Source organism: Astyanax mexicanus, chromosome 25 (genome assembly GCF_023375975.1).
Source record: "Astyanax mexicanus isolate ESR-SI-001 chromosome 25, AstMex3_surface, whole genome shotgun sequence".
NCBI lineage: Eukaryota > Metazoa > Chordata > Actinopteri > Characiformes > Acestrorhamphidae > Astyanax > Astyanax mexicanus.
Window position 1 is genome coordinate 17698747 of NC_064432.1, and position 25920 is coordinate 17724666.

General features: G+C 39.9%; 1 protein-coding gene across 32 annotated transcripts in view; it reads left to right on the forward strand.

The window, feature by feature from the left end:
• LOC103047288 (adhesion G protein-coupled receptor L3) overlaps positions 1–25920 on the forward strand; it is a 365140-nt gene that overhangs the window by 221009 nt on the left and 118211 nt on the right. For 26 of the 32 annotated variants that reach the window (XM_049472032.1, XM_049472031.1, XM_049472044.1 and 23 more), the window contains 2 exons: positions 2678–2692; positions 7777–8577. In XM_049472032.1, the coding sequence (XP_049327989.1) occupies positions 2678–2692; positions 7777–8577 (816 nt within the window). The remainder of the gene's footprint in view (positions 1–2677; positions 2693–7776; positions 8578–25920) is intronic. The other 6 variants (XM_049472033.1, XM_049472062.1, XM_049472061.1 and 3 more) reach the window with 1 other exon arrangement.

The following is a 25920-nucleotide window of genomic DNA, read 5'->3' on the forward strand; positions in this document are numbered from 1 at the left end:
CAAACCAATTATAGGTGTAAACACAGCATAATACCCCTTATTTATTCATTTCTCTGACTGTATTTAGGAGTTGCAGAGATTTGACTCAGGTATTTAAAAAAAGAGGAATTTAGTGCTCCTGAATAAGCTCATATGATGCTTATTCAAAGTGAACGAAGTTTTACATCAGACCTGATATTTCTGTAGCAGCTGCTTTCTGCTCTCGTTTAATGCTCTCCTTCCCTGCCCCCCTTAAATCTCCCCCTCTTTCTTCAAATCTATAAGTGTCTCCTTCAATGACAGCCTTTCCAAATCTTATTACCCTCACAGAAAGTTTCATATCATATTCTCTCTCTCTCTCTCTCTCTCTCTCTCTCTCTCTCTCTCTCTTTCTCTCTCTGTATCTTATGTGATTCACAGTAGCTTTGTTAGTGTGTCTGTAATGAGAACAATATTAATCTGCTGGCAAAGATGTGTAAATGCACACTCACAGCTTTTCGAGTCTCTGTAGAGACGTACCGACAATATAATGAGACTACCTGGAGCTATTTGATAAAAATGAACCTAATAACACAATACCTAATTTCAGTCATGGGTAATAAGGGTATAAAGCCCCCCCTAGCTTCAACTATTGACCAATGGAACTGCTTCTCTGTAATGCGTGTGCTCTATCCAGTACTTTTGAGATGAGATGAGGAGTTGGGGAGAAAGTGGAATGATTTGACAATTATTTAAAACCCTCACCTCACTAACACTGCTCTTTTTACTGAATGTAATCAGATCCTCACAGCAAAGCTCCAAAAGCCTTCCAAGGACAGTAGAGAGACAGTTATTCCATCAAAAGCAGGATAAACTTTTTATTATATGTGTGTTTGTGTATTTATCTATGTTCAGTGTATGTATATATTTATAGCTACATATATACTTATACTGCTTATAATTATATGAGATTTTTTTTTTTTATGTTTTACTCACCCAACTATATCTCTCTCTCTTTCAGTCTCTCTTTCTCAGCTCTTTAATCACGGTCCTGCTCTATGGTTTGTGACAAAGTGTTCTTCCCACTCAATTGTCTGATTCCGTTCTGGCAGAGTTTATGTGTTGGACATTGGTGATCAGTGCTGATGGTCGCTGTGGAAACCTGCGGGCAGGACTCAGGGCTTTACCGCTTAGAAGACTTAGAAGAGAGAGAGACATACACTATTAACCAGAAAAAAATAATACAATAGTAATTTAATATATAGAATATAATATAATAATTTAATGCAATAATAATTGCGCTATTTTTATCAAGATGTTTCATGGCCATGATGCATGTTTTTGTCCCATGACTTTTGCCATGTCCCATGAAAGCTTAAGGACACTGCACTGACTTGCAGGATACAATCCAGTCACGGTCGTTACCACTCACTGCACTGTCCACTGTGGGTGGTAATACCATCTATGATGCACAGTATTTCTGGTACACACATGGCACTGTGGATCGAGAGTGGTAAATGCAACACCCGACATTAGGACTTGCTCTAACTCCACTTGCCATGAACAAGCTGGCCGGTGTTTAGTCAGTCTTACTGACAAGATAACACCTTACAACTCATTCAGGTATAGGTGTTCCCAAGCTGTTCCATGACTTTTGGCATTGTATCAGTGCAGTGCATCTTGATTTCAAAGAGTCTCTCTCTCTTTCTCCCTCTCTCTCTCTCTCCCTCTCTCTGTTCACCAGTACTGGAGGATATGGGGTGTAAGCTGGCTGTAACTGGGGTTAATCCTGACTTATTAAATAAAGGATTACAAGGACAGTGAACACTCACACACACACTATATATATATATATATATATATATATATATATATATATATATATATATACACACACACTTGGGGGGACAGTGATGGGTCAGGGTATTGGGGGGTGGACATGTGACCACCTTAATACATACACTGACACACACACGGTCTGATTTCTGATCTAAACTCACTGACAAAATAATATCACAGAAAGTATATATTTATTGGAGAAACTGTACAGCTAAAAGAGGCTATAGTTTCCTGTTAAGCCGCACCTCGGGCAGTTGGGCACGGCACACATAGGTTCCCTAAGACATCACATTGTTGCAGCTGAACCTGTAGATCCTGCACAGTCGTAGATTGTTGAAGCTGACATCCCAAATGGTTCTATACGTTTTTAAAAAGTGATAAATCTGGCTACCGAACTGACCAAGAAAGTGACTAAATCTGACTAAAACATTCTTGTGAAACCCTTGATGTTTGTGTGGGAGCATTATCCTGCTGAAAAATGCATGTTGACAGCCCTTAGAAAAACAGTCAAGCATTATCATGCTAAAAAATGCCACTTGAAGGTTTTGCTGCATTCTGGTGTGGATTACTGGATTATTTAAATCTGTATTGCATTTTATTTGTTGTTCCTCAAAAAAATGGGTCTTCTATATCTCCCATATTCTTTTTTCCTGTTCGTTCCTCACCCGAGTGTAGATTTTCCCTCTCGGTTTCTCTCCACAGGCTGCGGACGGTGTAATTATGACATCAGAGGAACTGGTGATTGTATAATGAATGGTTTTATCTAATAATGTTCAGTATGCGCCAGGGAAAGAGACACTTGATCAGTTTGTTGGATCATTAATTTATTGTCCTTGTTCTCTCTCTCTTTCTTTTTTTTACTCTCTCATGCCTAATCTAGAAGTGGAACAGAAAGGTAAAGTGAAATGTCCTCTCTTTTTTCCTTCATGGTGTCATTATCAACAAATTCCATTGCCAATTCTAAATATGCCCTTATACTCTGTTTATTGCACATTTATAAATACTGTACAAAACCTTTATAAGCACTTTTATAAGCAGGAAAAGCTGAAACAAACGTATATGAAGTCCAAATTGAGGGGTATGAATAAAGTGCTTGTAAATGTTTTGTACTCTCTTTATGAATGTGTGTTTGGTGGCAGTGGTTGGTGTGTTTGTGGTGACCTTGCTTGATCCATCCTTGCCCATCCTCATCATCACAGCTGTTACTGATTTTATTCCCCTACTTTGCTGCTAGGTACACACTTAAACTCATACACTCTACAACAGAGATTTACAACATGTTCTAACTGCATGTAAACATCTGCTTTCAGCTCATTGATTTTTTAACAGCTGCGAAACATATAAGGCACATTTGTTTCATGTATTATTATACATAAATCCATGCATTCCATGCATTTAAAAAAAGTTGGGATTGTAGCAATATATGGTTAGGATTTAGATGGGAGGAAAATATGCACAGAAGTATACTTGAGCATGAGCATTAATTGTGAGCAGAATATCTCAATTAGAGCTTTTTTTTTGGGCCATACAATTCCAAACCACATTCTGCACTAGCATGGCGGCAGAAAAAGTGTTTGGGAAATGTTGAAGTAAAAAATGCAACAGTGACCCTGTATGTTTGCACTTCTTTAAGACATTTATGCAGAAAGACAAAAAAAAAAAAACACCTGGAATACTTTTGTTTTTGTGTTGGTTAGCGTCCCAACTTTTTTTTGGATTGTGTTTTAGGCCTGAAATGCAGGTATGGGTGTATATTACCAGATAAAGTTTTGACATAAAATACAAGTAAACGTATATGTATGAAACACTTTGGTTTGTATCTTTTATATTTCTGTACAGTGCAGCTCAATGCAGTGGGCTGCATCTTACACACACTAGTCAATAGAGCAGCCAGTGAGCTGTCAGCATTTTAAATGACGAAATAATGATGATATGTGTAGCCATCGGGCCGAAGACAGCAAGCAGAAACCATAACAGCAAGCTTATATACCTTTTTATTACATACACTCTCATTCATTCATAACACACTCACTGGCCACTTTATTAGAAACACTTTGTAGCTCCACCTTGCTGGTGTGCTAGTTAGAAGCTGCAGCTCGAATGTTGAAGCACAGTGAGCCGCCATCTAATCCTTCATCAGTGGTCGCTTTCTGACCATTCGGGACATCAGATCTTGGATGGCAATCGCAGGGTCAAAGCACAAGGTGTTTCTCACAAAGTGTTGTTTCTTCATCCTCCTCCCCCTTATCTTCTTCTTCTAGAGTGGGTCTGTCGTGGTCTTTGTAGGTCCTCTCTGAGTGTAGGTGATACTGCAGCTTCTTCTGATGACGGGTTCTGGTAGCCGCTGATCTTCTCCAGGTCAAAGTTCTCACACCTCAGCTTTGCAGAGTGTCCAGCTTCACCTGCTCTAACGCCAGATCCAGACTGATAGTGAACTGAGCTGAACCGTGTGTCTTGGCACACACACACACAAACATCAGGTGCAGTAGGTCTGCAGGGCTGCAGTGTGAGAGTCTTGGCTTTGAAGGCCGTGAGCACTGTGTGTGTAATGCCACGGAGATTAGCGGCCGCTAATGCTTCTGCTCCTCCATATCCTTCCTGTGTAAAAGCTCACGCCTCAAAGAATGAGCTGTAGTGGCGCATTTAATCTTGCTCTCTTTAAAGCAGCAGTCTTTTGGATGGTTAAGCTGTGTGTGTCTGTGTGTGTATAGTGGACACTGTGGCCATCATTGAAACAGCTTGGAATATAGTTAAAGCTGTTAAATCGTGTTAAAACACATTTTACACTTGTGTAAGCTGAACAGTGTGGATATAATCCAGAAGAACTTCTTAAATAATGTTTTTAAAGCTCACCTTCCGCGAAAATCCGATTTTTCTTGTTTTTTGTGGAATACAGTAGGTCTCTCCGAGTTGAATGTGTACACCTGCACATTAAACTGTTTTGCAGCCCCCATTGTCTGCAGGAGCTAAGCAAAGAAATCCCCCCTCCCCCCCTCCGAAAAACGGGTGAATTTTGAATTATCTTTCTGCCTACGTAGGCAGAAACTCACAGACCAGCCCACCTTGGCTCGAGAAACTCCCAGAGGCGGAGCTGAAGCGACGCAACATCACCGCTCATCAGTTAGGAGGTGGGAGGCAGTGAGCGGCAGAGCGGTGGAGGGGCGTCGCAGTGCTCCTAGCCAATCAGAGGAGAGATATTTGCATGCTGTTTGCATGTATGAATATTCATGAGCAAAGCTGGAATCCGGTCATTTTGGACACACCCCTAAAACAGTCCATTAAAAAAGAGCTATACAGAGACACCTGAGCACTTTTTTTTTACAAAAACGGCTCACATGTCATTCATTCATACTAGAGACCACAACTAGACATTTTAAAATGAAAGAAAAAACGACGGAAGGTGAGCTTTAATGCATATACTGAAAAATGAAAACACAATGTTTATAATACATACTTTAGTCCTATACTACTGTAAACACTATGTTTAAAATGCCTATATTAGTACTGTAAGCTCTGATATACTCACAGTGTAAACTGTGAGTATATCAGAGTGTAGTCTGCGTGCTTTACCATGTTAAAACAAGAGATGTGGGACGAACCGCTAGCTAATAGTATCCTGTGTAACTGGAACACTCAGGGTTCCTCGGTGTAGCGCTGTTGGGCGGCATTTACTAGCGCTGAGTGCTGCTAACACGGCTATTTTGGAAATCTAAGCTTAATGCAAATAAACAAAAGCGGTTTACTATTTATCACTGTGTTTATAATGCCTTATGAATGCATTATAATATATAAGCATAGTTTTTTTCATTATGTACATTGTGTCTACAAAGGCCAAGCTCTAATGGCACGCTAATAATGTCTAAGGTAGTTCTAATTATATGGCATATTTACAATGTCTACATGAGTACCATTTTCATTCTGAATAATATTAACTACTTAAATTTGAATACTTTAAATATTAATCGTATCTTAGGGTTTCCTATTAATTATACATTAAATTTAGGTGTTATTTTGCTATTAAGACTCTTGTGACAAGTAATAGTTAAAATCCATGCCATGATTTTACTTAATGCTAAACTTTCTCATGGGTAAAAGGGGTAAAAACTTTATCCTTTGACCTAATCACAGTGAAACTGCCTTTATGAAATGCCTTTATCTGTTCTTGATTTTGACATCTTCCGTCGCTGTAGGTTGCCCACAGGCCATAAACGGAGCTGTCAGCTTTCATTTTTTGTGAACAAAAAGAATAAGAAAAGCAGAAAAAGTGTTCATTTAAGCAGTCTAAAACAGAGACGCAGGGTTCATTTAAGACGATGGAAAGTTTGAAACTTTTTCTGCACTCCTGAAACTGTAATTATCAGTAATGTGGCAATGAAACTCCGATACATTCATCAGCCATACATATGAACTCCTCCCAACTCCAGAGCAGTGCAGTATTTAATTAACAACCTCCGCTAACTGCCTTCTCCGTAGATCGCATTGTCTTTGGTATCAATAGATGACATCAGCTAAGCAGAGGAAATTAATAGGAATTAGATGATGTTTGTAATGCAATCTTTTTAGCCTTATGGATCGCCACAGTCCAAAGCCGGGTCTGATTCTGCAATACGGAAAGAAAGTTACGATTGTGAATGCCCCTTTGGTTGAGATGCATCCCGATTCCTCAGAGATTGTGGAAGCGGAGGGCTGGCCGGTTATTAGTTTTGAGCAAGCAGACATTATAAATCAAAATGACACAAATTGACCATATCTGCTTGGACTTAGCGATGGGAGGGAATATGTTCAGATAGTAATAAATATAAAGTAATTATTGTGTCTCCGAAGCCACCGCCTGGCTTGACCAACTGCCAATAAGACGCCCAGGCCTATTTATCAAAATTTACAGCGCAACCTTTGCTAGGGTAAATATGAGGCACTTTGCCTTCACGTCAGCATTGGAGACGGGGTGCGGAAACAGAAGGGCACCTCATACACTAGGTATGGGCCACTGGGTAAATTGTATTGGTTTATGACCTATTCAGGTAATGGAAAAAATATATGTTCAGAAACTTTAGACTATCTGAAAAGCCATGTGCTCATTGCAAGTTTATAACTGAAGCTTCGGGGCTAACAGTGAAGGACGTTTAGGCAAAACCAATGACTGTAGAGTACAAAGGCTGAATTATTGTTGTGCATCAAGCCAACATGGTGTTTGTGGCCCAGAAGTGGCTACGTCACTCTGTATTGCCACAATGTGTAGTTACATTTCTAGGGAGGGTACACAACTATTTGTAGGCTATGCATTGGCTACAGTGCATATTTAATGCACTACCATTGGCCATATTGGCATTAACACATGAACAGTGCAGTGCCTCTCAAACGTAAAACAACCACAGGTCTAGTGCCTCCACTTGCTGGTTGCAGTATGATGTGTAGCTCTGCCCATTTCCATATATTTTAATGACAAAACAACCCAATAAACTGATCTTCCATATTCAGTGTCTCATTTCAGCAGATAGAAGAACTGTTAAAATGTTCCACTTACCTGACAACTGTGTACCTAGTGAAAAAGTCCAAGTTACTTCTGCTCTGACTCAGAAAAGGTAGTACAAGATGCTGGTCTGGTCATTTAATACTTAATCCTATCATGTAATATCTGTAATATCACATCCATGTTCTTCTCAAAGTTGGTGTAAGTTGTTGTTTTCATTGTTTCCATCCTTCTCCTCATGTTTCTCTCCTGTCTACAGTATCTTGAGAGGATTGTACCCAAGTGACCTTTTTAGTTTGCTTTCATATTTGGTAGAAATGGAAGTGGTCACCAACTTGGCCCCTGAAGATTTACAAATCTGTTTATTTTTTTTATTTAACCCTAGTTAATCATATCTGCTTAAAATAAAGCAGTGCTTATATTTGATTAGTCTTTTACAGGCAGTTGGTGACCACTAGTGCAAATTGTTGTTTTCTACCACATCTTATCCGTCTCCTCTGTGTCCACAGTTTTCCTGTGCCCAGGCCTTTTGCGGGGAGTGTACCAAAGTGAGCATCTCTTCGAATCGGACCATCAGTCAGGTGCCTGGTGCAAGGACCCTCTGCAAGCCTCAGAGAAGATCTACTACATGCCTTGGACACCTTATCGCACGGATACACTTACTGAGTATTCCAGCAAGGAGGATTTTGTGGCAGGTCGTCCCACCACCACCTACAAGCTTCCTCACAGAGTGGACGGCACGGGATTTGTGGTCTACGATGGGGCACTTTTCTTCAACAAGGAGCGCACTAGGAATATTGTCAAGTTTGATCTTCGGACTCGCATCAAGAGCGGTGAGGCGATCATTGCCAGCGCCAACTATCACGATACCTCCCCGTACCGCTGGGGAGGAAAGTCTGATATAGATCTTGCAGTTGATGAAAATGGTCTTTGGGTGATTTACGCTACTGAATCCAACAACGGACGCATTGTGATCAGCCAGCTCAACCCTTATACTCTGCGGGTGGAGGGAACCTGGGATACGGCCTACGACAAACGCTCAGCTTCTAATGCCTTTATGATCTGTGGGATTCTCTATGTGGTAAAGAGCGTTTATGAGGATGATGACAGCGAGGCCACGGGCAACAAGATTGACTACATCTACAACACAGAGCTGGGCAAGGATGGATTTCTGGACATCCCTTTCCCAAACTCCTATCAGTACATCGCAGCCGTGGACTACAATCCTAGGGACAACCTGCTGTATGTGTGGAATAACTATCACGTGGTCAAGTACTCTCTGGATTTTGGAGCTCTGGACAGTCGACCAGGTAAGCACTACTGGTTTAAGATTTAAGTGCTGATGACTGACAGATATAAAATGTGTGGTTTTCAGTTGTAAAATACATGGTACATACTTGATGACGCGACTCAACTTCTATTAGACAAATATGGAATCTGGTACCTTAAACTAGGCACTATTCCAAGGCATTGATTCAGGACAGTTCACAGTGAGCACCAGGTTAGTGGAATGCCAGGCCAGAAACAATCTCAGTACATAAGAAAGAGTCTGAGACTTGTGAATTCACACAGTGGAAGGGGCCTGATCAAGGGAAGTCAGGCACCGGCACCCACCCAAGATTGGACTTGCACCTCAGTTTAGCAGGCAGCAGGGGACAACTCGTGGGAGAGAGAAGAAAGGAGACGTAAGGATATAAGAACCAATCTGGTGTAGGATTTGCAAGGAAGGTATTTAGAAGAACTAAAGCCATAATGATAAAATTAAAATACTGTAATTAGAGATGTTTAGGGACTAAAACTTGTGTACACATTAGCCAGAAAGAGTCTTTAACCCATGCAACTCACTACAGATGTCCAGCACAAACTAGCCATGTGTAAAATGCCCAAACTACAGTAGCAATCACATTTGTCTTGTACAATGTTTACCATGGTCTTATGAAAAGTCACAAGACACCAAATCTAGGAATTGATCCACAGTGTGAAAGCCCACCCATGTTTACTTCTTTAAAAGCCTTCAGTGTGTATTCTCTAAAGACTAAGCATGTTCAAAACCATAGCAATTACTGCTATATTGGATTTCCTTGCATCCACCAGTCTGAAAGAAACTGTGTAAAGTGTTGTACCTAACGGGAGGATCTGAGATTCTAGGTGTCAGGAAAAGCTCCAGTTCACTTCAGAGGAGCACTGTGTTGAATGAGTGGGCAGCAGGAGGAGGGATACCAATCTGGTAATTGGTGGTTTAGTGAAAGCTTTGCCTGTAGCTTGTAGAAAACTAAGCATGTGGAGGAAGGGAATGTTCTAGAGCTGCCTCATTCTGAATGGACTCTGTAATTGGGAGAGCAAAGAGCAAAGTTAGCGCTCAGGAAATTCTTCTTTAGCTTGAAAAAAACATAACAATAACTGGAATGCTGTCGCTTTTTCATGGCACGCATTTGTGCGTGGGTTGGTGGTAATTAGGAAGGCAACAGTTTCTCTATGTGCGACATTCGTTTTGGCACTTTTAAAGAATGAGAATGGAGAAAGAACTTTAATAAACATCTCTGGCAGCTGTGAAGGAAATATTGCTAGTTTCTAAGCAGTAATTGCAATGGAGACAACATGAAGTTCTAATTGCTTGCTGTGCTTCACTGGGGCACTGAGTAGGTCTTTTGTAGCAGAGCTGTCACAAATGCTATTTGTTTATTTATTTATTTATTTATTTATTTATCTATTTTTTAATCTATCTATCTATCTATCTGTCTGTCTGTCTGTCTGTCTGTCTTATATTTTCTATATTGCTGAAGAAATTGTGAAAGGACAGGAGGAGTTGCTGGACATTTAGTTGCCTTTAGTTGGTTTAACAGCTTTGTGTTTCCTGAACTTTCATTGATTCTGCCTTAATAAAGCTGAACTTGACCGCCGGCTCTGGAGACAGAATGACAATCCATCTATCTCTCTGTTTCCTCCTCTCTGTATTTCTCTCTTTCCTTCCCTCATTAACCCTCTCACTCTCTTTCTGTCCCACCTTCCATTTTCTGTATTGTCATCTGTCTCCTGTCTCATCCTTAATTACTGTCTCTCTTTCATAATATTTCTCTTTCTGGACCTCCCCTCTCCTTAATTTCTCATATTCATCTCTCTCTTAAACCTTTTCTCTCTCTTTCTCTTTCTGTCTCACCTGTTTTTCACCCTTAAATATTCCATTTTGCTTTCTCCCTCTTTCTCCCACTGTCTCCCACTTGATCTTTCACTAATTACTATCTCTCATCCCTGTTCTCTGCCTTGTCTCCTCTTTATCACCCTTAATCTGTCTCTCTTTTTCTGTTTCTCACTTTTTCTTTTTTAATCTCTCACCCTCAGCTTCTTTTTTCCCTTCCTGTCCCTCTTTCTCTCCCCTCTTTTCTATCTTTACATCTTTCTCCCTTTTCACAAACCCTCAATTGCACTCTTTCTCTGTCTATCTTTCTTTCACTCTTTTCTTTCTCTCACCATGTCTCTCACTCTTAATTGCAATCTCTATATCTTTCTCTCTTAATATCTTACCTTCTCTCTTTCTTTCTCTCTCACTCTCTCTCTCTCTCTCTCTCTCTGTCTGGCTCTGTGTCAACCTCTTACTGTCTTTTTCTTTCTTTTTCTACTCTTTTCTTCTATTCCTTCTCCTTCATCGCTCATGTTTTTCTCTTTTTCTCTCACTTTGTTACTCACTTCCTCTTTCATTCCTTTTTTTCTCTCGTTTCTCTATCTTTCCCTCAATTACACTCTTTCTACTCTCCTCTCTCTCTCTCTCTCTCTCTCTCTCTCTCTCTCTCTCTCTCTCTCTCTCTCACACACACACACACACACTTTCTCTTTCTCCCTCTATCCATTTTACAGTATTTTGCCCCTGTACATTAAGCTCAGTGATGATTGTGTGTGTGTGTGTGTGTGTGTGTGTGTGTGTGTGTGTGTGTGTGTGAACGGTTGCCCGTCCTCTGTGAACAGCGGGGCGTGAGTGTCCGTGCCTAATTGCCTCTCTCTCTCTCTCTCTCTCTCTCTCTCTGGCCGGGATGGAGGGGCAGCAGTGAGAGGGCTGTTATTAAATGAAAGTGTTTAAAATGGTGATATTACACACATTAGCCACGCTGAGCACAGGAAGTGACCTCATCATGCTGTGCCAAGTGTCCTCGCTCTGAAAATGAAACCTCCTGCACTCTGCTACACTAAAATACACTCTCCCTTAACCCTTAATCCTGCAGCCCTGTTATTCACTTATTCATCCTCACGCCACGCGGCCACTTACCCTCCTCTCCACCGTGCTCCTTCCACGCCCACTCTCTCCATCCGCCTCTCTCCTCATCCTGCACTGCGTGATGCAGCAGATCAGTCGTATCATCAGACTTGATGTTAATTAACCACTATTGATTATTCACTATTTGTGCATTATGATTAGTTCAGTTCTTACTATAAATCATTGAGTTACTATAGTGGGTCATCAGGTATCTAGAATAATTATTCAGTTATTAAATTAAAAAAATAATTATATTGAACCAATATGAATTATTAAGTAGGGGTGTGCTATATCATATCGTACACAATAATATCACCAAAATATTTGACACAATAAAAACTTGTGAATCCTAAATAGACTTAACTGTGTTTGTGTGCGTGTGTTTGTGTATGTGTGTGTGAAAGCTGTATCAGGCTGATGCAGCCTGTGCCCTGTAGGTGTGTGTGAGACTGATCTGCTCTCTCACTGGAGCATGCAGAGAAGGCCAACCGAGCATTGAATACACACTGCCAGCACAGCTGTGCTCACACACACCTGTGGGACTGTGTGTGTGTGTGTGTGTGTGTTGGTAGGGTAGTGGACTTTAATCACTAATCTTCTCATCATGTCCAGACAGAAGCACTGATCCTTCATCCACCTTTTCTCAGTGAATGACAGAGTGGAATGCTGGTTTTGATATTGTTCATCAAGAAAATGAAAAAAAACTTAACCACATTGCATTGCAGTATCCTCTCGTCTGAATTGTGTTTGGTGATGTAAGGCTTGGATAAAACTGCTTGCCCATTAAAACCCAACGGCCTGTCAATCACTAAGCAGCACCATAACAACCACCTACAGTCCCACATCAACTACCTTGCATCACAATGACAACTGGGATTTTAAAAGTCTGTAATGATTGGCTCTACAGAAAGTTCACAGAGCGAGTTGCCTTAGTTCCCAGTCTCTTCCACTGTGCTATAATATCACTGACAGTTGGCTGTGGAATATTTAGTAGTGAGGAAGTTTCACGCCTGGACTTTTTGCACATGTGGCATCCTATAACAGAACCACACTAGAATTATCTGAGCCCCTGAGAGTGACACTTTCTCTAGGTGTCTATGTGCTTAGTTTTATATACCTGTGGTCATGGAACTGATTTGGAACCTGAGTTCAGTGATTTGCCTGGGTGATCGGATGCTTTTGGCAGTTTAGTGTATAGTCAAAATAAGTTAAGAGGATGCTATAGCTGCTATAGAGTTGTTATGGTGTTACCAAGTATTTGATATTGGTACAAGGTGGTTGATATGGGATTTCAGATTTTAATATATCTGGTACCCTGATGTTTTTTATATTGTTGCGGTGGTGTTCTCAGTTGTTATTGCGATGCAAGCTTAGTGCTGCTTAGTGGTTGGTAGGCTGTTGGCAGAAAATTGATCCGGTGTCTAAGGTGGTTGCTAGTCCATGTATAACACTACAACACAACTAAGAGATCAGATATGATCACCTCTGCACCAACTCTGTTTTAAAATCAGTTGTTTATCTAATACTGTTCACATCCAGTTGTGGCTTTTCATTTAGCAGAGAAAAGAATATATAAAAGAGCTGTGATGTGTTTCTGCACAGAGCAGATTCATGTCCTTGACAACAACCTTGTGAGTTTGTGAGTGCATGAGAAAAAATATTTTCCATTTTCATTTTCAGTAGAAAAATGGTGTTGTGTACAGAGTTAAGCATAGAAACAGTGACCTGTCCCTCGACATTCCAACAGAAATGGCTGGGCTGTCTTTTAATTGAGGCTGAGGTAATTTATGCACAGTATTTTATTTTTGTTTTATTTTATTTTTTTGGGTGTGAATTGTGCATTCACCAATTGCCAGTTGTGGCTTGTTTTGTTTGGTGTTTGTGTATGTGTATGTGTGTGTGTGTGTTTTTGTGTTCATGCCTGATTTGCGTAGCCACATGAGCGTGAGCGCCATCATTTTTCATCCTCTTTGTTTTTGTGTCACAGTTTGAACAGGAACATCTACAGGGCTTCTTAGTGCTGCCTGGGCAGCCAGTGGAGAAAATCCGCTTTTGACAAACACACACATACACACACACACACACACACACACACACACACACACACACACACACACACACACACATTCTGGCTCCTCGCTTGTTCTTTCTTCTTTTCTTTATTTTTCTCTCCAGCTGAGTCGTCTGGAGTCAGCTGAAAATATAGGTAACAGCTGAGTATAGGGATGCATTATAATCATCATGAAGAGGATGAAGTGAAACTGTCCTTCAGGACATGCAAAGCGGAGAAAGGGTCCTCAAGAGTGAACTGATGCCACAGAAGACCGATAAACTTGTGACCGTTCTTCTCAAGGTTGCACTGTTAATAAGTAACAGTGTAGGAACCATATTCATAAAGCCATTGAAAGAACACTTCACAGGACCACAGTAAACATACACCAACCAAACTCAGCAGAAATGTGTGAGGTGAATAAATACTGATAGTTTTGTACTGTGTAGTACTTGTTTTAATCTCCCACAAATACTTATATTCACTCAAAGTTCCTTACTATTGCATTCCACCTTAAAAAGTGAGATAGTTACCTCCAAGTGCTAAGTTGAATTCTTCACAATTTCAGTTCCACCTTAAAGGCTCCTACTATATTCACACAATGACACTAATTCTACCTTAAATGCTGTTACTATATTTACACAATCATCCGCCTTAAATGCTGTCGCTGTATACACACAATTACACAAACACCAGCTTATATTACATTTTCGTTCAGCCTTAAACATTGAAGCAGTTACAAGGTACCTGGGCTATACTGCTGCACCTTTAAGGTGGCACAAATCTGCAAACGGGTAAATAAAGAGCGACACTGGTTTCTTTTTCTTTTATTCCACCTTAAGGGGTGGGGTATAGCTGTTACATAATTAGTGTTTTCTAGCTGCTAATTAGATTTTTTCTGTTTCATCTTAAATAGTAAAGGAATAAAATTCAAGTGCTCCAACTTGTTTCATTTCCATTATAGTTATCCCACCTTGAATTCTACATCTGCATGAACAAGTGTGTTCATATTGGCATAAATATCTATCATGGTATGAAACTCAGTTTAAAGCAGTAACTCTGTGAGGAGCAGTCTGTAGAGACAGTGTATGGATGTGATGGGTGATTACACTCCTCCTTAATATCATTTTGAATACATTGAACTACTATATAAGCTTTTTAAAATGTTCACATTTTACAGAAAAGTCTGGACCAGCTCTGATGCCTTATAACCTCTCGTTAAGCCAGCAGCAGTTGGTAACTAGAAAATGGCCTTTTCTGAAGGACATGCTGAGTGGCTGTGCAGCTTAAGTGGTCCCTACATCCAGGCAGTTGCTATGCTGTTTCTATGCAGTTAAAAAAGATGAAACGTTTTTGCTAAGTCATTATCATTGGTATTGATATGGTATTCTAGGTGTCTGCTAGGTTCATGCTGTATTGCGTTGTTTGGCAGTTACTATGATATCACAGGTAAATGCTTTGGGGATGACGTGGTGTTAAGTGGTTGCTATGGTGTTGCTAATTGATATCTGAAAAGTGCTTTTTATCCCTGTCACCCTCAACTGCTTGCTCTCTCTTTCTCTGTTTTTTTCTGTCTGTTCATCTCTCTGACCTTCAATCTGTCTTTTTTTTTTCTCAGACTTTCTCTCCTTCTTAATCACTTTCACTCTCAGTTACTTTCTCTTTCTCTATCTTTTTTTCTCTCGTCATGTTTCTCACCCTTAATTATTGCCTTTTTTATCTCTAATCTGATTTACCTTCAATGCATCTTTCTTTCCCTCACTCACTCTGTTACTACTTTTTTTCCCCTTTTTTGCCATCATATGTCACTCTCTCTCTTCTTTCACTCTCTTTCTTAATCTGTCTCATACTCAGTTGCTTTTCTTTCTTTCTCCCCTCTGCTCTCTTTTATTGTCTAGTCATCTTAATATGACCCTTAATTGCAGAGATGTTTAGTGGCTCCTAGGTTCAAGCTATGCTGTTGTTTGGTGACAACAGCATATTGTCACCAAACAACAGTAATACTATGGTATGTTTTTTCTGTGATATTGATGCGTGGTTGCTGTGGTGTTACAAAGTGGTTTCTGTGTGGCAACGAATTACAATTTGCAGGAGACTTTTAGTGTGAAATGTAGCTTTATTTCAGCTTCAAGCAATATAAAGTTTTGTGAAAGTGTCAGCATTTAAAGCCAGTTTTAGAGATACTCAGTGTCAGTTCTGTAAAATAAGATTTTAGAAGAGAGAAAGTGTGTGTGTGTGTGTGTGTGTGTGTGTGTGTGTGTTTGTGTGTGTGTGTGAGAGAGAGAGAGAGAGAGAGAGGGAGAGGGAGAGCTAGCTGTGAGCTGACCTCATGCTCCTGTCAACTCTGAATCTGCTCACTCCGTGTAAACTTTCTCACTGACCCCTGAAAGTGAACTTTCCACCCTGTCCAGTTAGTTCTGCACTATTCTACACTGGTTATTCTACTCGTCTCTTTTCTCAGCTCTTTTTAGTGTGAGATAATGGAATATGTGTATGCTTGGGATCAGAAAGATTAAAGATCAGTGTTGATGTGCCTGAAAGTGTGGTCAGAAGATGTAGAGAAATTGTTTTGTATGTTTGTTCCAGCTCCAGTTTTTTTACATGCAGTTGGCAGCAAACTATATGTACAATAAGTGCCATAATAATACTGTCGTAATAATGCAATTGATTGATGTTGGAGCTGGGAATGATGCTTTAATTGAATTAATGGCATTCCAGTTCAACATTATGATAATTTTACACAAATACTTTAAAACATAAAACATAAAAAAGTGAAGGCAAATATGATACAATTAGTAGATAGGCAGTTATAGCTAGTGTAGCTAGACTTAAAATTTTCAACATTTATTTTCTGGTCTAGAACAAGTGCAAAGCATAGTTGTATGTTTTCTCTCTCTCATCAGCTTATGGGATAAACTGGACCGAAGTATCTATCTACAGTTCATCTATGTAGTAAACAAAGCAATCGGAGCAACGATTCAGTACTGCAGTTTGACTTGGTATTTGGTAATTTAGCTTTTACTGGACAAACTGAGTACCCAGTAGAAAAACCCACATTGCTTCTGGTTCCTTAGGCTACACTGTAAATTCAGTAATGGCAGTCTGAGACATTTGTTCTCGGACAAAGTAGTGGCCCTACCAAGTGAGTAGGTGAGTCTGGCTCTGCCTCTGGTCTCTATTGCACAAATTCTTGTTACAAATTTGACAACATGGTAAAGAAGTTTGGTTTAATTTGTATAGAATGAAAAGAAATGGAACCGGTGCGTACATGTTTATATGCAGGCATTGACTTGCACAGTTTCTGTGCAGTTGCACAGAGCATTCTTTGAAGCTAGCTTAACAGAGTGTAGTCTGGCTCTGTAGAGAACAGATCCAATTTCATTCCAATTATATTTCAATTCATTTTTAGCTTTAGTTTCCATTCCCTTTACCATTTCTAATCCCTGACACACACACACACACACTTACAGTATGAGAACAAGTGCCCTGCTGTTTCCACAGGGACGTTCCTGCTCTATTATTTGCTATAGTGCAGCTCTGAGAGGCATTACACATATTGACTGCGGTTAAATGTTCAGCATGTCTAATAACTTTACCTCAGCCTCAGTCAAATCAGACAACTGTAATACTGTACGGCAGTGACATCAGATTCCATCAGACCCTCACCTTCAGCCCAGCTCTGACTCACACACATTAATACAGTACTGATTATGATTATGAAGTCATCTCTCTCTCTCTCTCTCTCTCTCTCTCTCTGTCTCTTTCTGTCTCTTTGGTTTTGAGACCTTTTAATCTCTGCCATCTGTAGATCATGGCTCTCACCATGATGTGTTTGGCATCAAAAGACACACACACACACACACACACACACACTATATCTACTGTCTGGCATCCCCATGTGTCAAGTACACACTGCCATCTGTGTGTGTGTTTGTTGTGTGTTTGTTGTATATGTGTATTTTGTGTGTGTGTGTGTCTTAACAGTCACTCTCAGAAAGCTGCTGTGGTTGACAGCTACTTCAGCAATCAGAATGCGCAGAGTAAGCCAGGCTACTCAGACACACACTGAGAGACTCATAGTTAGGCTGTGTTCACATAAATAAATCGGATTAATTACTTAAATCAGACCTGTTGATGACTGTTCACACTGTTTTTTTTTGTGGACGAGTGATCAGATTGGATTTGTGTGTCTGGACATAAGAGACGTATCTGCACGGGTTGCTGTGATAGCATGGTCAACTTCTGTCACTTTGGATTTGATGAGGTCGCTGTTTGTCGTGTTAAGTGACGCAGAAGAAGCAGTCGAAATATGATTTAAGCGACAAATTCAAATTAAATTGCATTTCAAACCTCCTCCAAATGTAGTCTCTGGATCTGATTTGCATAGTTGTACTGTAGATGTGGCTGCATATCTACATAGTTGTACCTGAAAACTTAAAGCAGCTTTCGCTGGTAGATGGTGTCAGATGGTCCTAAACATTGGTGTCTTTAATGATTATTATTATTTTTTTTTGGTTATTCAGGTAAAAACATTCTCTTTATCATATTTATAAGATAGCTGGATAACACAGTGTTTAGACCAGCATAGTTTATGCTGCATTTCATTTGGTTTGGTCTTGCTTGTCAACCAGCTTAGTTATGTTGGTGGTGTTAGCCATGCTAGTTGACTGCTTTGGTCTTGGATATGCTTGTCCTGCTTGGTGATGGTCAACCAGCTTTAGATGACCTTGCAGTTTCTTTCAGCAGGTAAATAAATAAATAAGTAACTAAATGATGCATAGTAGGTGTACAGATGTTCTTGTTAAAAATGTTCTGAGTGTGTGTATGTGTCTGTGTGTTAAGGGGCTGTAATATTATAGCACAGCTCCTTCTCCCTGAGCTTCCAGATCCACCCGTCAGGCTTTGCCCCAGGGCAGATGTGCATGTATGACAGGGTGTGAATAAGGGTGGTAAAAAAAGAAAGGGCAAGAAACAGTGAGATAATGGCCATTAACTTGAGTTCTGCTTGTCATATGTAAGTGTGTTTAAGTGTGTGTGTGTGTGGGTTTGTGTATGTATATGTGTATGTGTATGTGTGTGTGTATATATGTGTGTGTGTGTGTGTGTGTGTGTTTGTGTACATGTATGCCCACGCCTCTCTCCTTTACACCTTCTCCTTTTGCCCCGGGCTGTCTAATGGAGGCAGCTTGAGCAATTAAGCCGTAAACAGCAGCCTGGCTCAGGTCATTACCGCTGTATCATGTCACATTAGATCACTACATTAGCATCACTCTGCTCCTCTTGATTCACTGCCACTCTGAGGCTAGCCGCTAATGCTAATCACTAATGCTAGCCCTGAGGTGGGAGATTTATGGCCTGTAGCTGAAGTAAACAGATAGAGATGGCAGCAGCTTTAGCATTAGTTTGCACTCTCCCACAATCCCACCTACAGGGCTCCACAAGCCGCGGCTAACAAGCTAAATATCCGCTATTCGTGTTTGCTAACAAAATACATTGCTGCCAGGCAGGCTGCGTTAATGCTAGAAACAGAACATAATTCTAGTTTTGTCAGCTTGCTGCCCTTTTACACAGTCATAATTCTTTCAAATGGCCTCCAAACTAATTTCACACAGGAGAACTTGGCAGAATACTTCACCCAGAAATGCTAACATGGCTAACAGCGAATGGAAATGTGCAGTGCTATTCAGCGCTGGTCTGCTCAATTTCCGCAGGTGAAGTGTTTTGAAGGGCTCATCTCTGGTATTTTATATTCACTTCACTGATAATGACAGTCGCTGCTGGAAGGGCTGGCAGGAGGTGAGAGATTTAGGACCTGCCGTTGAAACAAACCGATAAAGATGTGCTAGCTTTAGCATTAATATTCATTCTCCCAAAATAAATACCACCTACAGGGAGCAACAAGCCGCAGCTAAACAAAGCTAAATATTCATTAGTCTTATATATATGTGAGGCACATTTTGTTATACAAATGTCAGGAACATAAAGTTTGGTGCTCTTTTGCGTTGTCATGTTTTTTTTTTTTTTTTTTTTCAAAACAGCCCCCAAACCACCAAGTTTTGTTTAACAAATGATGTGATCAAGGATGAGGCCTAACTAACACAGGGTTTTGTTTGTAGCTGGTTATACATGGTCTAAAATATTTTTTGATGGTTAGGATGATTTGAAAAAAGCTAATAATCCTGAGCAGGATCAGACTTGGTAATACTGTTCGTCCAGCTTGGTCAGGTTGATCATGCTTGTAGAACAGCTAAACCATCAAAATATAACAAAACCATACCATATACTGATCAAGAGCTAAGCCAGTTAATCATTTTTGGTTAGTAGAATAGTTTTATGAATGTTACAATTAACATTCTGACAAAGTTCAATCTGCAAGTGTTCTGCATGTTCTTACAATGTTTTATTTAACATTTTTTTAAACATGCTGGTAACATTGCTTCTGTCAGTGTTTCAATATTTCGTTTTGGGAGTATTAGGTAAAATATCCATATTGTTAGTATTCATCTGTCTGGGAATGTTATGTGAGAAATTCTAATGGTTCTAATAATACTGTGATGGAAAGTATTACTATGTGGCAGAACAATTCCAGGAACATTATTTCTGTAACGTTACAGGCTAAACTTCTGTGAACCTTTTCAAACCATTGTTAAATGGCCACCCAGCTTAATCAGCTTCAACAACAGCCTGGCCTAACAGTCTGGCCTGGAAATTAAGGGTTTTGGACATTCATTGTAGTTGGTCAGGCTGGTTATAACTGGTCATATCTGTTCAAGCTTACTGGGATAGCTGGATGTCCTGATCTAAGATGGTTAAAGTAATCTAGCTTACTAGTTGGTCCTGTCTGTCTGAGCTGGTCAGGCTTAATGCCCTGATTGGGCAACATAAACCAGCAGAGCCCAGCATGAATTTTAACCTGTTCCAAGAAGCTGGATCTAAAAAGGATGGCCTTAAGTTAGCATTAGCGTTTTCCCAAGTAAACATCAAGCGTATGCTCAGGCCTGCTCCTTAGTTACATTTACATTGGTATTAACCATATTAGCATTTTGTTTTTCTCAAGTAAACTGCATTTTATGTAAGCTCGGCTACATTGAAAATGAGGGTTACTCTCAATGTATTTACTGAGTGAAAATAAAGGTTGATTAATTGATTGATTGATTTACTCAAGTAAATGGCAGCTTTAAAGATTGTAGCCATCTTGCGCACATAGCCTTAAAAATAGGCCCATTACTCAAAAGGGTATGCTTGTAATTTTCCCTTTTTTTACGTTTCTAAAATAAAAGGTTGTCCTTCAACACAACCTGTACATTATTTCTGGAAGGTATTTTGTAAAAACTTTAGCGTTTATGACCCATTTATGACATTTTGAATGGCTTCTAAGTGCTGTTATTTCTTGTGCTATGCTAACACTGTGTGTTTGGCCCTCTAAGCAGTTTAGCATTGTTTTTTCGTAGCTTACCATCTTAGTTTGCCATTTTTACTGAGGTATGAAAACCTGTGTTTCTTAGCAAGAGAGTTCAGTTATGGAATCCACCCAAGGCAGAAGGTAATTGACCTAATTTATCCCACATGTCAAGCGGCATGGAAGGGCATTGCATTGATTGTGGAATAACTAGAGGTTAGGACTATATAGCTCTAATACCTGACACGAGTTTGAGCCAACGTCATGCTAGTATTAAAATGTTAAATTAATGGTTGCTTAAACTCATGGAAAAGTCCCACAGTTTTGTTTTGTTTTTGTATTATTATTATTTTTTGTTTGTGGTGACATGACTTCAAATTTAGATCAGTCCTTACTTGAAACGGCAATGACAGGGGTCCAAGCTTCACAATAATGAGGCCATTTTCTAGCCATGAAGGAAAGGTGTCTTAATTTCCTCGCTGCTGGAAGAGGAGGAGAAGGGAGGGTAATTAAGGCAGCCTGAACACTTTAAATCGACTGGAAAGGAGCTTTTGCTCGCCGTCGCAGAACAATACAGCATAATTGGTGTACCCCGTCAATCCTGATAATCGGAGGAGTTGTTTTTTTGAAACGTTAGCCGGCTATGGAAATGAGAAGAGCGAGAGAAAGTGATGAAGAGAAAACTGTGTTCTGGTCCCAGTGGCTCAGGGCTTTCGTAAATCTTTCGTTTGTGGTGCGTTCTTGTTATTATGAGTTAATCAGTCACTGACAGCAGGTGTATGATGGAGTTTAAGGTCCTGGGGAAAATTACCATTATAACTCATCCAATTATCATTAGAATTGGACTTTTATGGAGATGTGTACTGCGTTGTTATGACACTCCGCATATATTTAGTGAAGATAATGCGGCCGGGATATAGACCCATGTATGAGAACACTGGTAAAGTGATAGCTTTCCAAAGGGCATGACATTAACCTCGTCTGGTGTTCTCATCATTACGTTGCGTTGTGGTTAATAGCCTATAATCAGTGGTGTTGTGTCTGGACAGGTGAGTACACTGTGCTTTGTGAGGGCTCCTTAATCCTTTACACTCTTTAATTAACCTCCACACAATTACATGTCAAATAAATAATGATGATATAATAGTCTGCTCTGTTGGACGTGATTCAAAGCAAAGAGTTTAGGAAGATACTGGATCTAAAGCTGCTCTAAAGGTCTTAGTGATTTGTTTGAGTTTATTGGGCTAAAGCTGGACTTTAATCAGTCACATTTAATCTTGATTAATCCGTAAACCACCAGTGTGACCAATCTCAACCCTGTTGGTTGACCAGCAGGACTCACTTCACTAGGTTCGTTGACCAGCATGACCACCAATACCAGTATGTGTGACAAGCATGACTACACAGGTTAACCAGCATGACATGCATCACCAAGCTTAACGTTTGACTGGCATAGTTCTATATGTAAGTTTATGTCTTATTTTAATGGTTTGGCTGGTCTTTAAACATCATTAATCTGACCAAGCTAGACCATGTAGGTGGACCAGCATGGTTTGCATTTCCATGATGTCTGACAAGTATGACCACACTTGTTGAATAGCATGTGACCAACATGACCCAGTTGGTCAACTACCTTAAATACTATCACCAAGCTGGACTAAAGCATGACCAGACATATTTTAAAATCTTGCTAATATGGTACTATGAGTTTAGTAATCATAGCAGAACAAAGTTTAAAACTGTTGCATTTCTGCTGAGGTCTGTGGCCTCATGTCAAACATAAGTAAGCTGTCCTAGAACTGCACTTTAGCCAGAAGGTAATCAACCTAATTTAGCCCACATGTTGAGCGGCTCAGGTTTGACCCACAGTAGCTGAACAAGCTGTTTAGAGATGTGCATTCCAGATAATTTTGCTATGAAATAACCATTACAGTTACCAAACAAGTAATCAGCCAGTAGGAAAGAGAAAGGAAATCAGTGAAAATCAGTTTTCTGGTCATTCTGGTCATGTTGTTTAAACTGCTGGCCAAACAACTTGGCCTTCCTATGCTTGTAGACCAGCTAAACCAAAGTAAACTCAAAGAAAAACATACCTTATTCTGATCAAGAGCTGTTGTACGTTGGTCAGCCACCTTAACCAGCTTGAGTGGTTATTTTTTTCCCTGCTGGGATATAAATCCTAATTTTAGGTTCCCTTTGTATGTTTATACATTATAAAATTAGACCAAACTGTTAATTGCACAAACATAAGTAAGCATAAGAACCAGTCTGATTGTGTGACTATAGCGACAGCATGTAAGGTGGGTCCTGTGGTGGAGTTAAGGTTAAGTTTTTGTAATTGTGTGAATATAATGCAGAATTTAATGTGGAACAGAAACTTTAACAAATTCAACTAGCACAGCAAGTGATGACTTCACATCTCAGTGTGTATTTGGTGCATTTGTGACAGATTACACGAGTACTAGACAGTATAAAACAGTACTTCTTCACTTTTCTCTTTCAGAGTTTGGTTTGTGTATGTTTACTGCAGCACTGTAAAGCGTTCAAGGTGGTATAACTGCTGCACTCTTGTAAATATCATCCCATGGCTGTGGTTCCTATTCCTGTCATTAACAATACAACCTACAAAAGAACAATCACAAATTTACCTCACTTCTGTTCCATCAGTTTAGTGGAACCCTTTTCCATTATTCATGTCCTAAAGGAGTCGCATTCTGATTGACATGAGACACACAACTCTTGTGGCGGGAGGGCTCCAGAAATACTATTTGTAATGTAGTTTTTGGTTATACTTATCTGTGAACATAGTCCTTGTTCCCATTGGTTGGAGCAGTATATACAGTGGTCAGGCAGGCCCTGGATATAGCATAAGCTATTTTGAAATCTTCAAATTGCTCTCAGATTTGGAGTGTTATTATAGTGAGAAGAAAAACGTGAGCTTTAATGGTGTATAATAATGGTTTGGAAAAGGCGGGATGTGAATTTGCAGAAGTTTGGTCTCTCGGATGAGAGATTTTCCGTAGATTACTCATTAAGAATCCATTTTCTTCTGCTAATCTTTTGCCAAGCATATGGCTGTGTTCCACAACACAGTTCTGGAGACCCATTCTCTCTCTCTTTCTCTCTCTCTCTCTCTCTCTCTTTTTCTCTCTCTTTTTCTCTCTCTCTATCTTTCTCTCTCTCTCTCTCTCTCTCTCTCTCTCTCTCTAGCTGTTCTTTTAATGCTTGCATATGGTCACCAGACAGATGGAAGTGTTGTAATTAGCACTTTCCAGAGACAAGTGTGTGAACGGCGTGTCTAGTAGGAAGCGCTACAGCGTGCCGGAGTTTTACACACACTCGCGCACACGCAGGCTTCTTTCTCGTTAGCTGTAGAGCTCCTCGTTCTCATACACACATTCAGCGCTCAAGTAAACACGTTTATTATCACTTGTCTCACTCCACGTCACTGGCAAATTCCACATTTCCTGTATTTTCTCAAATGGTCCAATCTGCCTGATTGTGTCGTTCTGTCAGTCTTGCTGTGTGAGGACTGAAGTGCTCTTCACCTTATCTTCTGACTGTAATTGCTCCAGGTTACCAGAGTGTGTGTGAGTGTGAGTGTAGGTTCTATCTTTCTTCACAGAAGTGCTTTGTGTTTATTGGTTGTGTTTGTAGTGTTTGAATGAAGTGGACCTTGAGGTCAACACTGCAGAGCATCCAGTGCTTCAGATTCCACAGTGCAACTGAAGGCCAGAGCACAGTGAACCACCGTATATGAACACACAGCACTTTCAAACACTCAGAACATTGGTGTTGGTGGAGAATGTTAAATGGAGAATGTAGATGAGCAATACCACAGTTTGAAAAAAAAATTTAGTGTTTGATGAAAAATGTTGGTATTCAAAGGAGAATGGTGATGTTTTTTTGGTGGGCAATAGCACAATTTGAAAGAAAATGGAGTGTTTGATGGACAGTGTTGGTGTTAAATGAAGAAAAGTGATGTTTGTTTGTGACTAATGCCGTGGCTTGAAAGGATATGTAGTGTTTGATGGAGATTATTGTTCCGCAATAAAGAACATTGTTGTTCAGTGGGGAATATTGGTGATTGTTGGTAAGTAAGGCCATGATTAGAAAGAAAATTTAGTGTTTGATGGGGAATATTGTTTTTCAATGGAAGTATTGGTGATTGTTGGTAAGTAATGCCACGATTAGAAAGAAAATGTAATGTTTTATTGAGAATATTGTTCTTTAATAGAGAATATTGGTGTTTGTTGGTGAATACTGCCATCATTATAAAGAAAATGGCAATGTTTGATGTAGAATATTGTTTATGGTGATTAATGCCATAATTAGAAAGAAAAGGCTCCTTAAAGTTTGTTTTGGCTCTTGTTTTACACTAATTCTTACCAGACTAAGTAGTAGTTAGGTGTATGTATTCACTATGGACCTCTGCCTTACTCTGCCTCGCTCTACCTCCAGTCTCGTTATGTCACTGCAGCATAAAGATCTCCCTCTTTTGCTGCACACAGGTAATGCATTTTAAGTTTGATGTTCTTTTGCAGCTCTTTTAGTGTATTTATCTTGAATATATATCAAAACATGATCTATCTTCCAGCTCTAGTGTTTAATGTAAAATAGTAATATTAGGTGATTAGATTAGAGATGTTACAGTACTAGCTCGGTATATCTGCTGGATGTTATAAATATCACACTCTCTCATCACTTGTCCAGATCAGTGAAGTACCCATGTAATTAGGTGGCCTGATATCATGAAGATTAATTAGCTTATAGAAGCTCTGCTGGAGCTGATGCAGGAAGGCCTGCTTGTGCAGGTTCTGCAGGTGCACACGGACTCTGAGCCTGTAATCCTGGATTGATGATTGCTTTATTTTCTCTCCCATGAGCCACCCTGGGTGTGAATTGCGCCTCTGTGTGTTTGGTGTGTGTTTGTGTGTGAGAGAGTGTGTGTGGCAGGT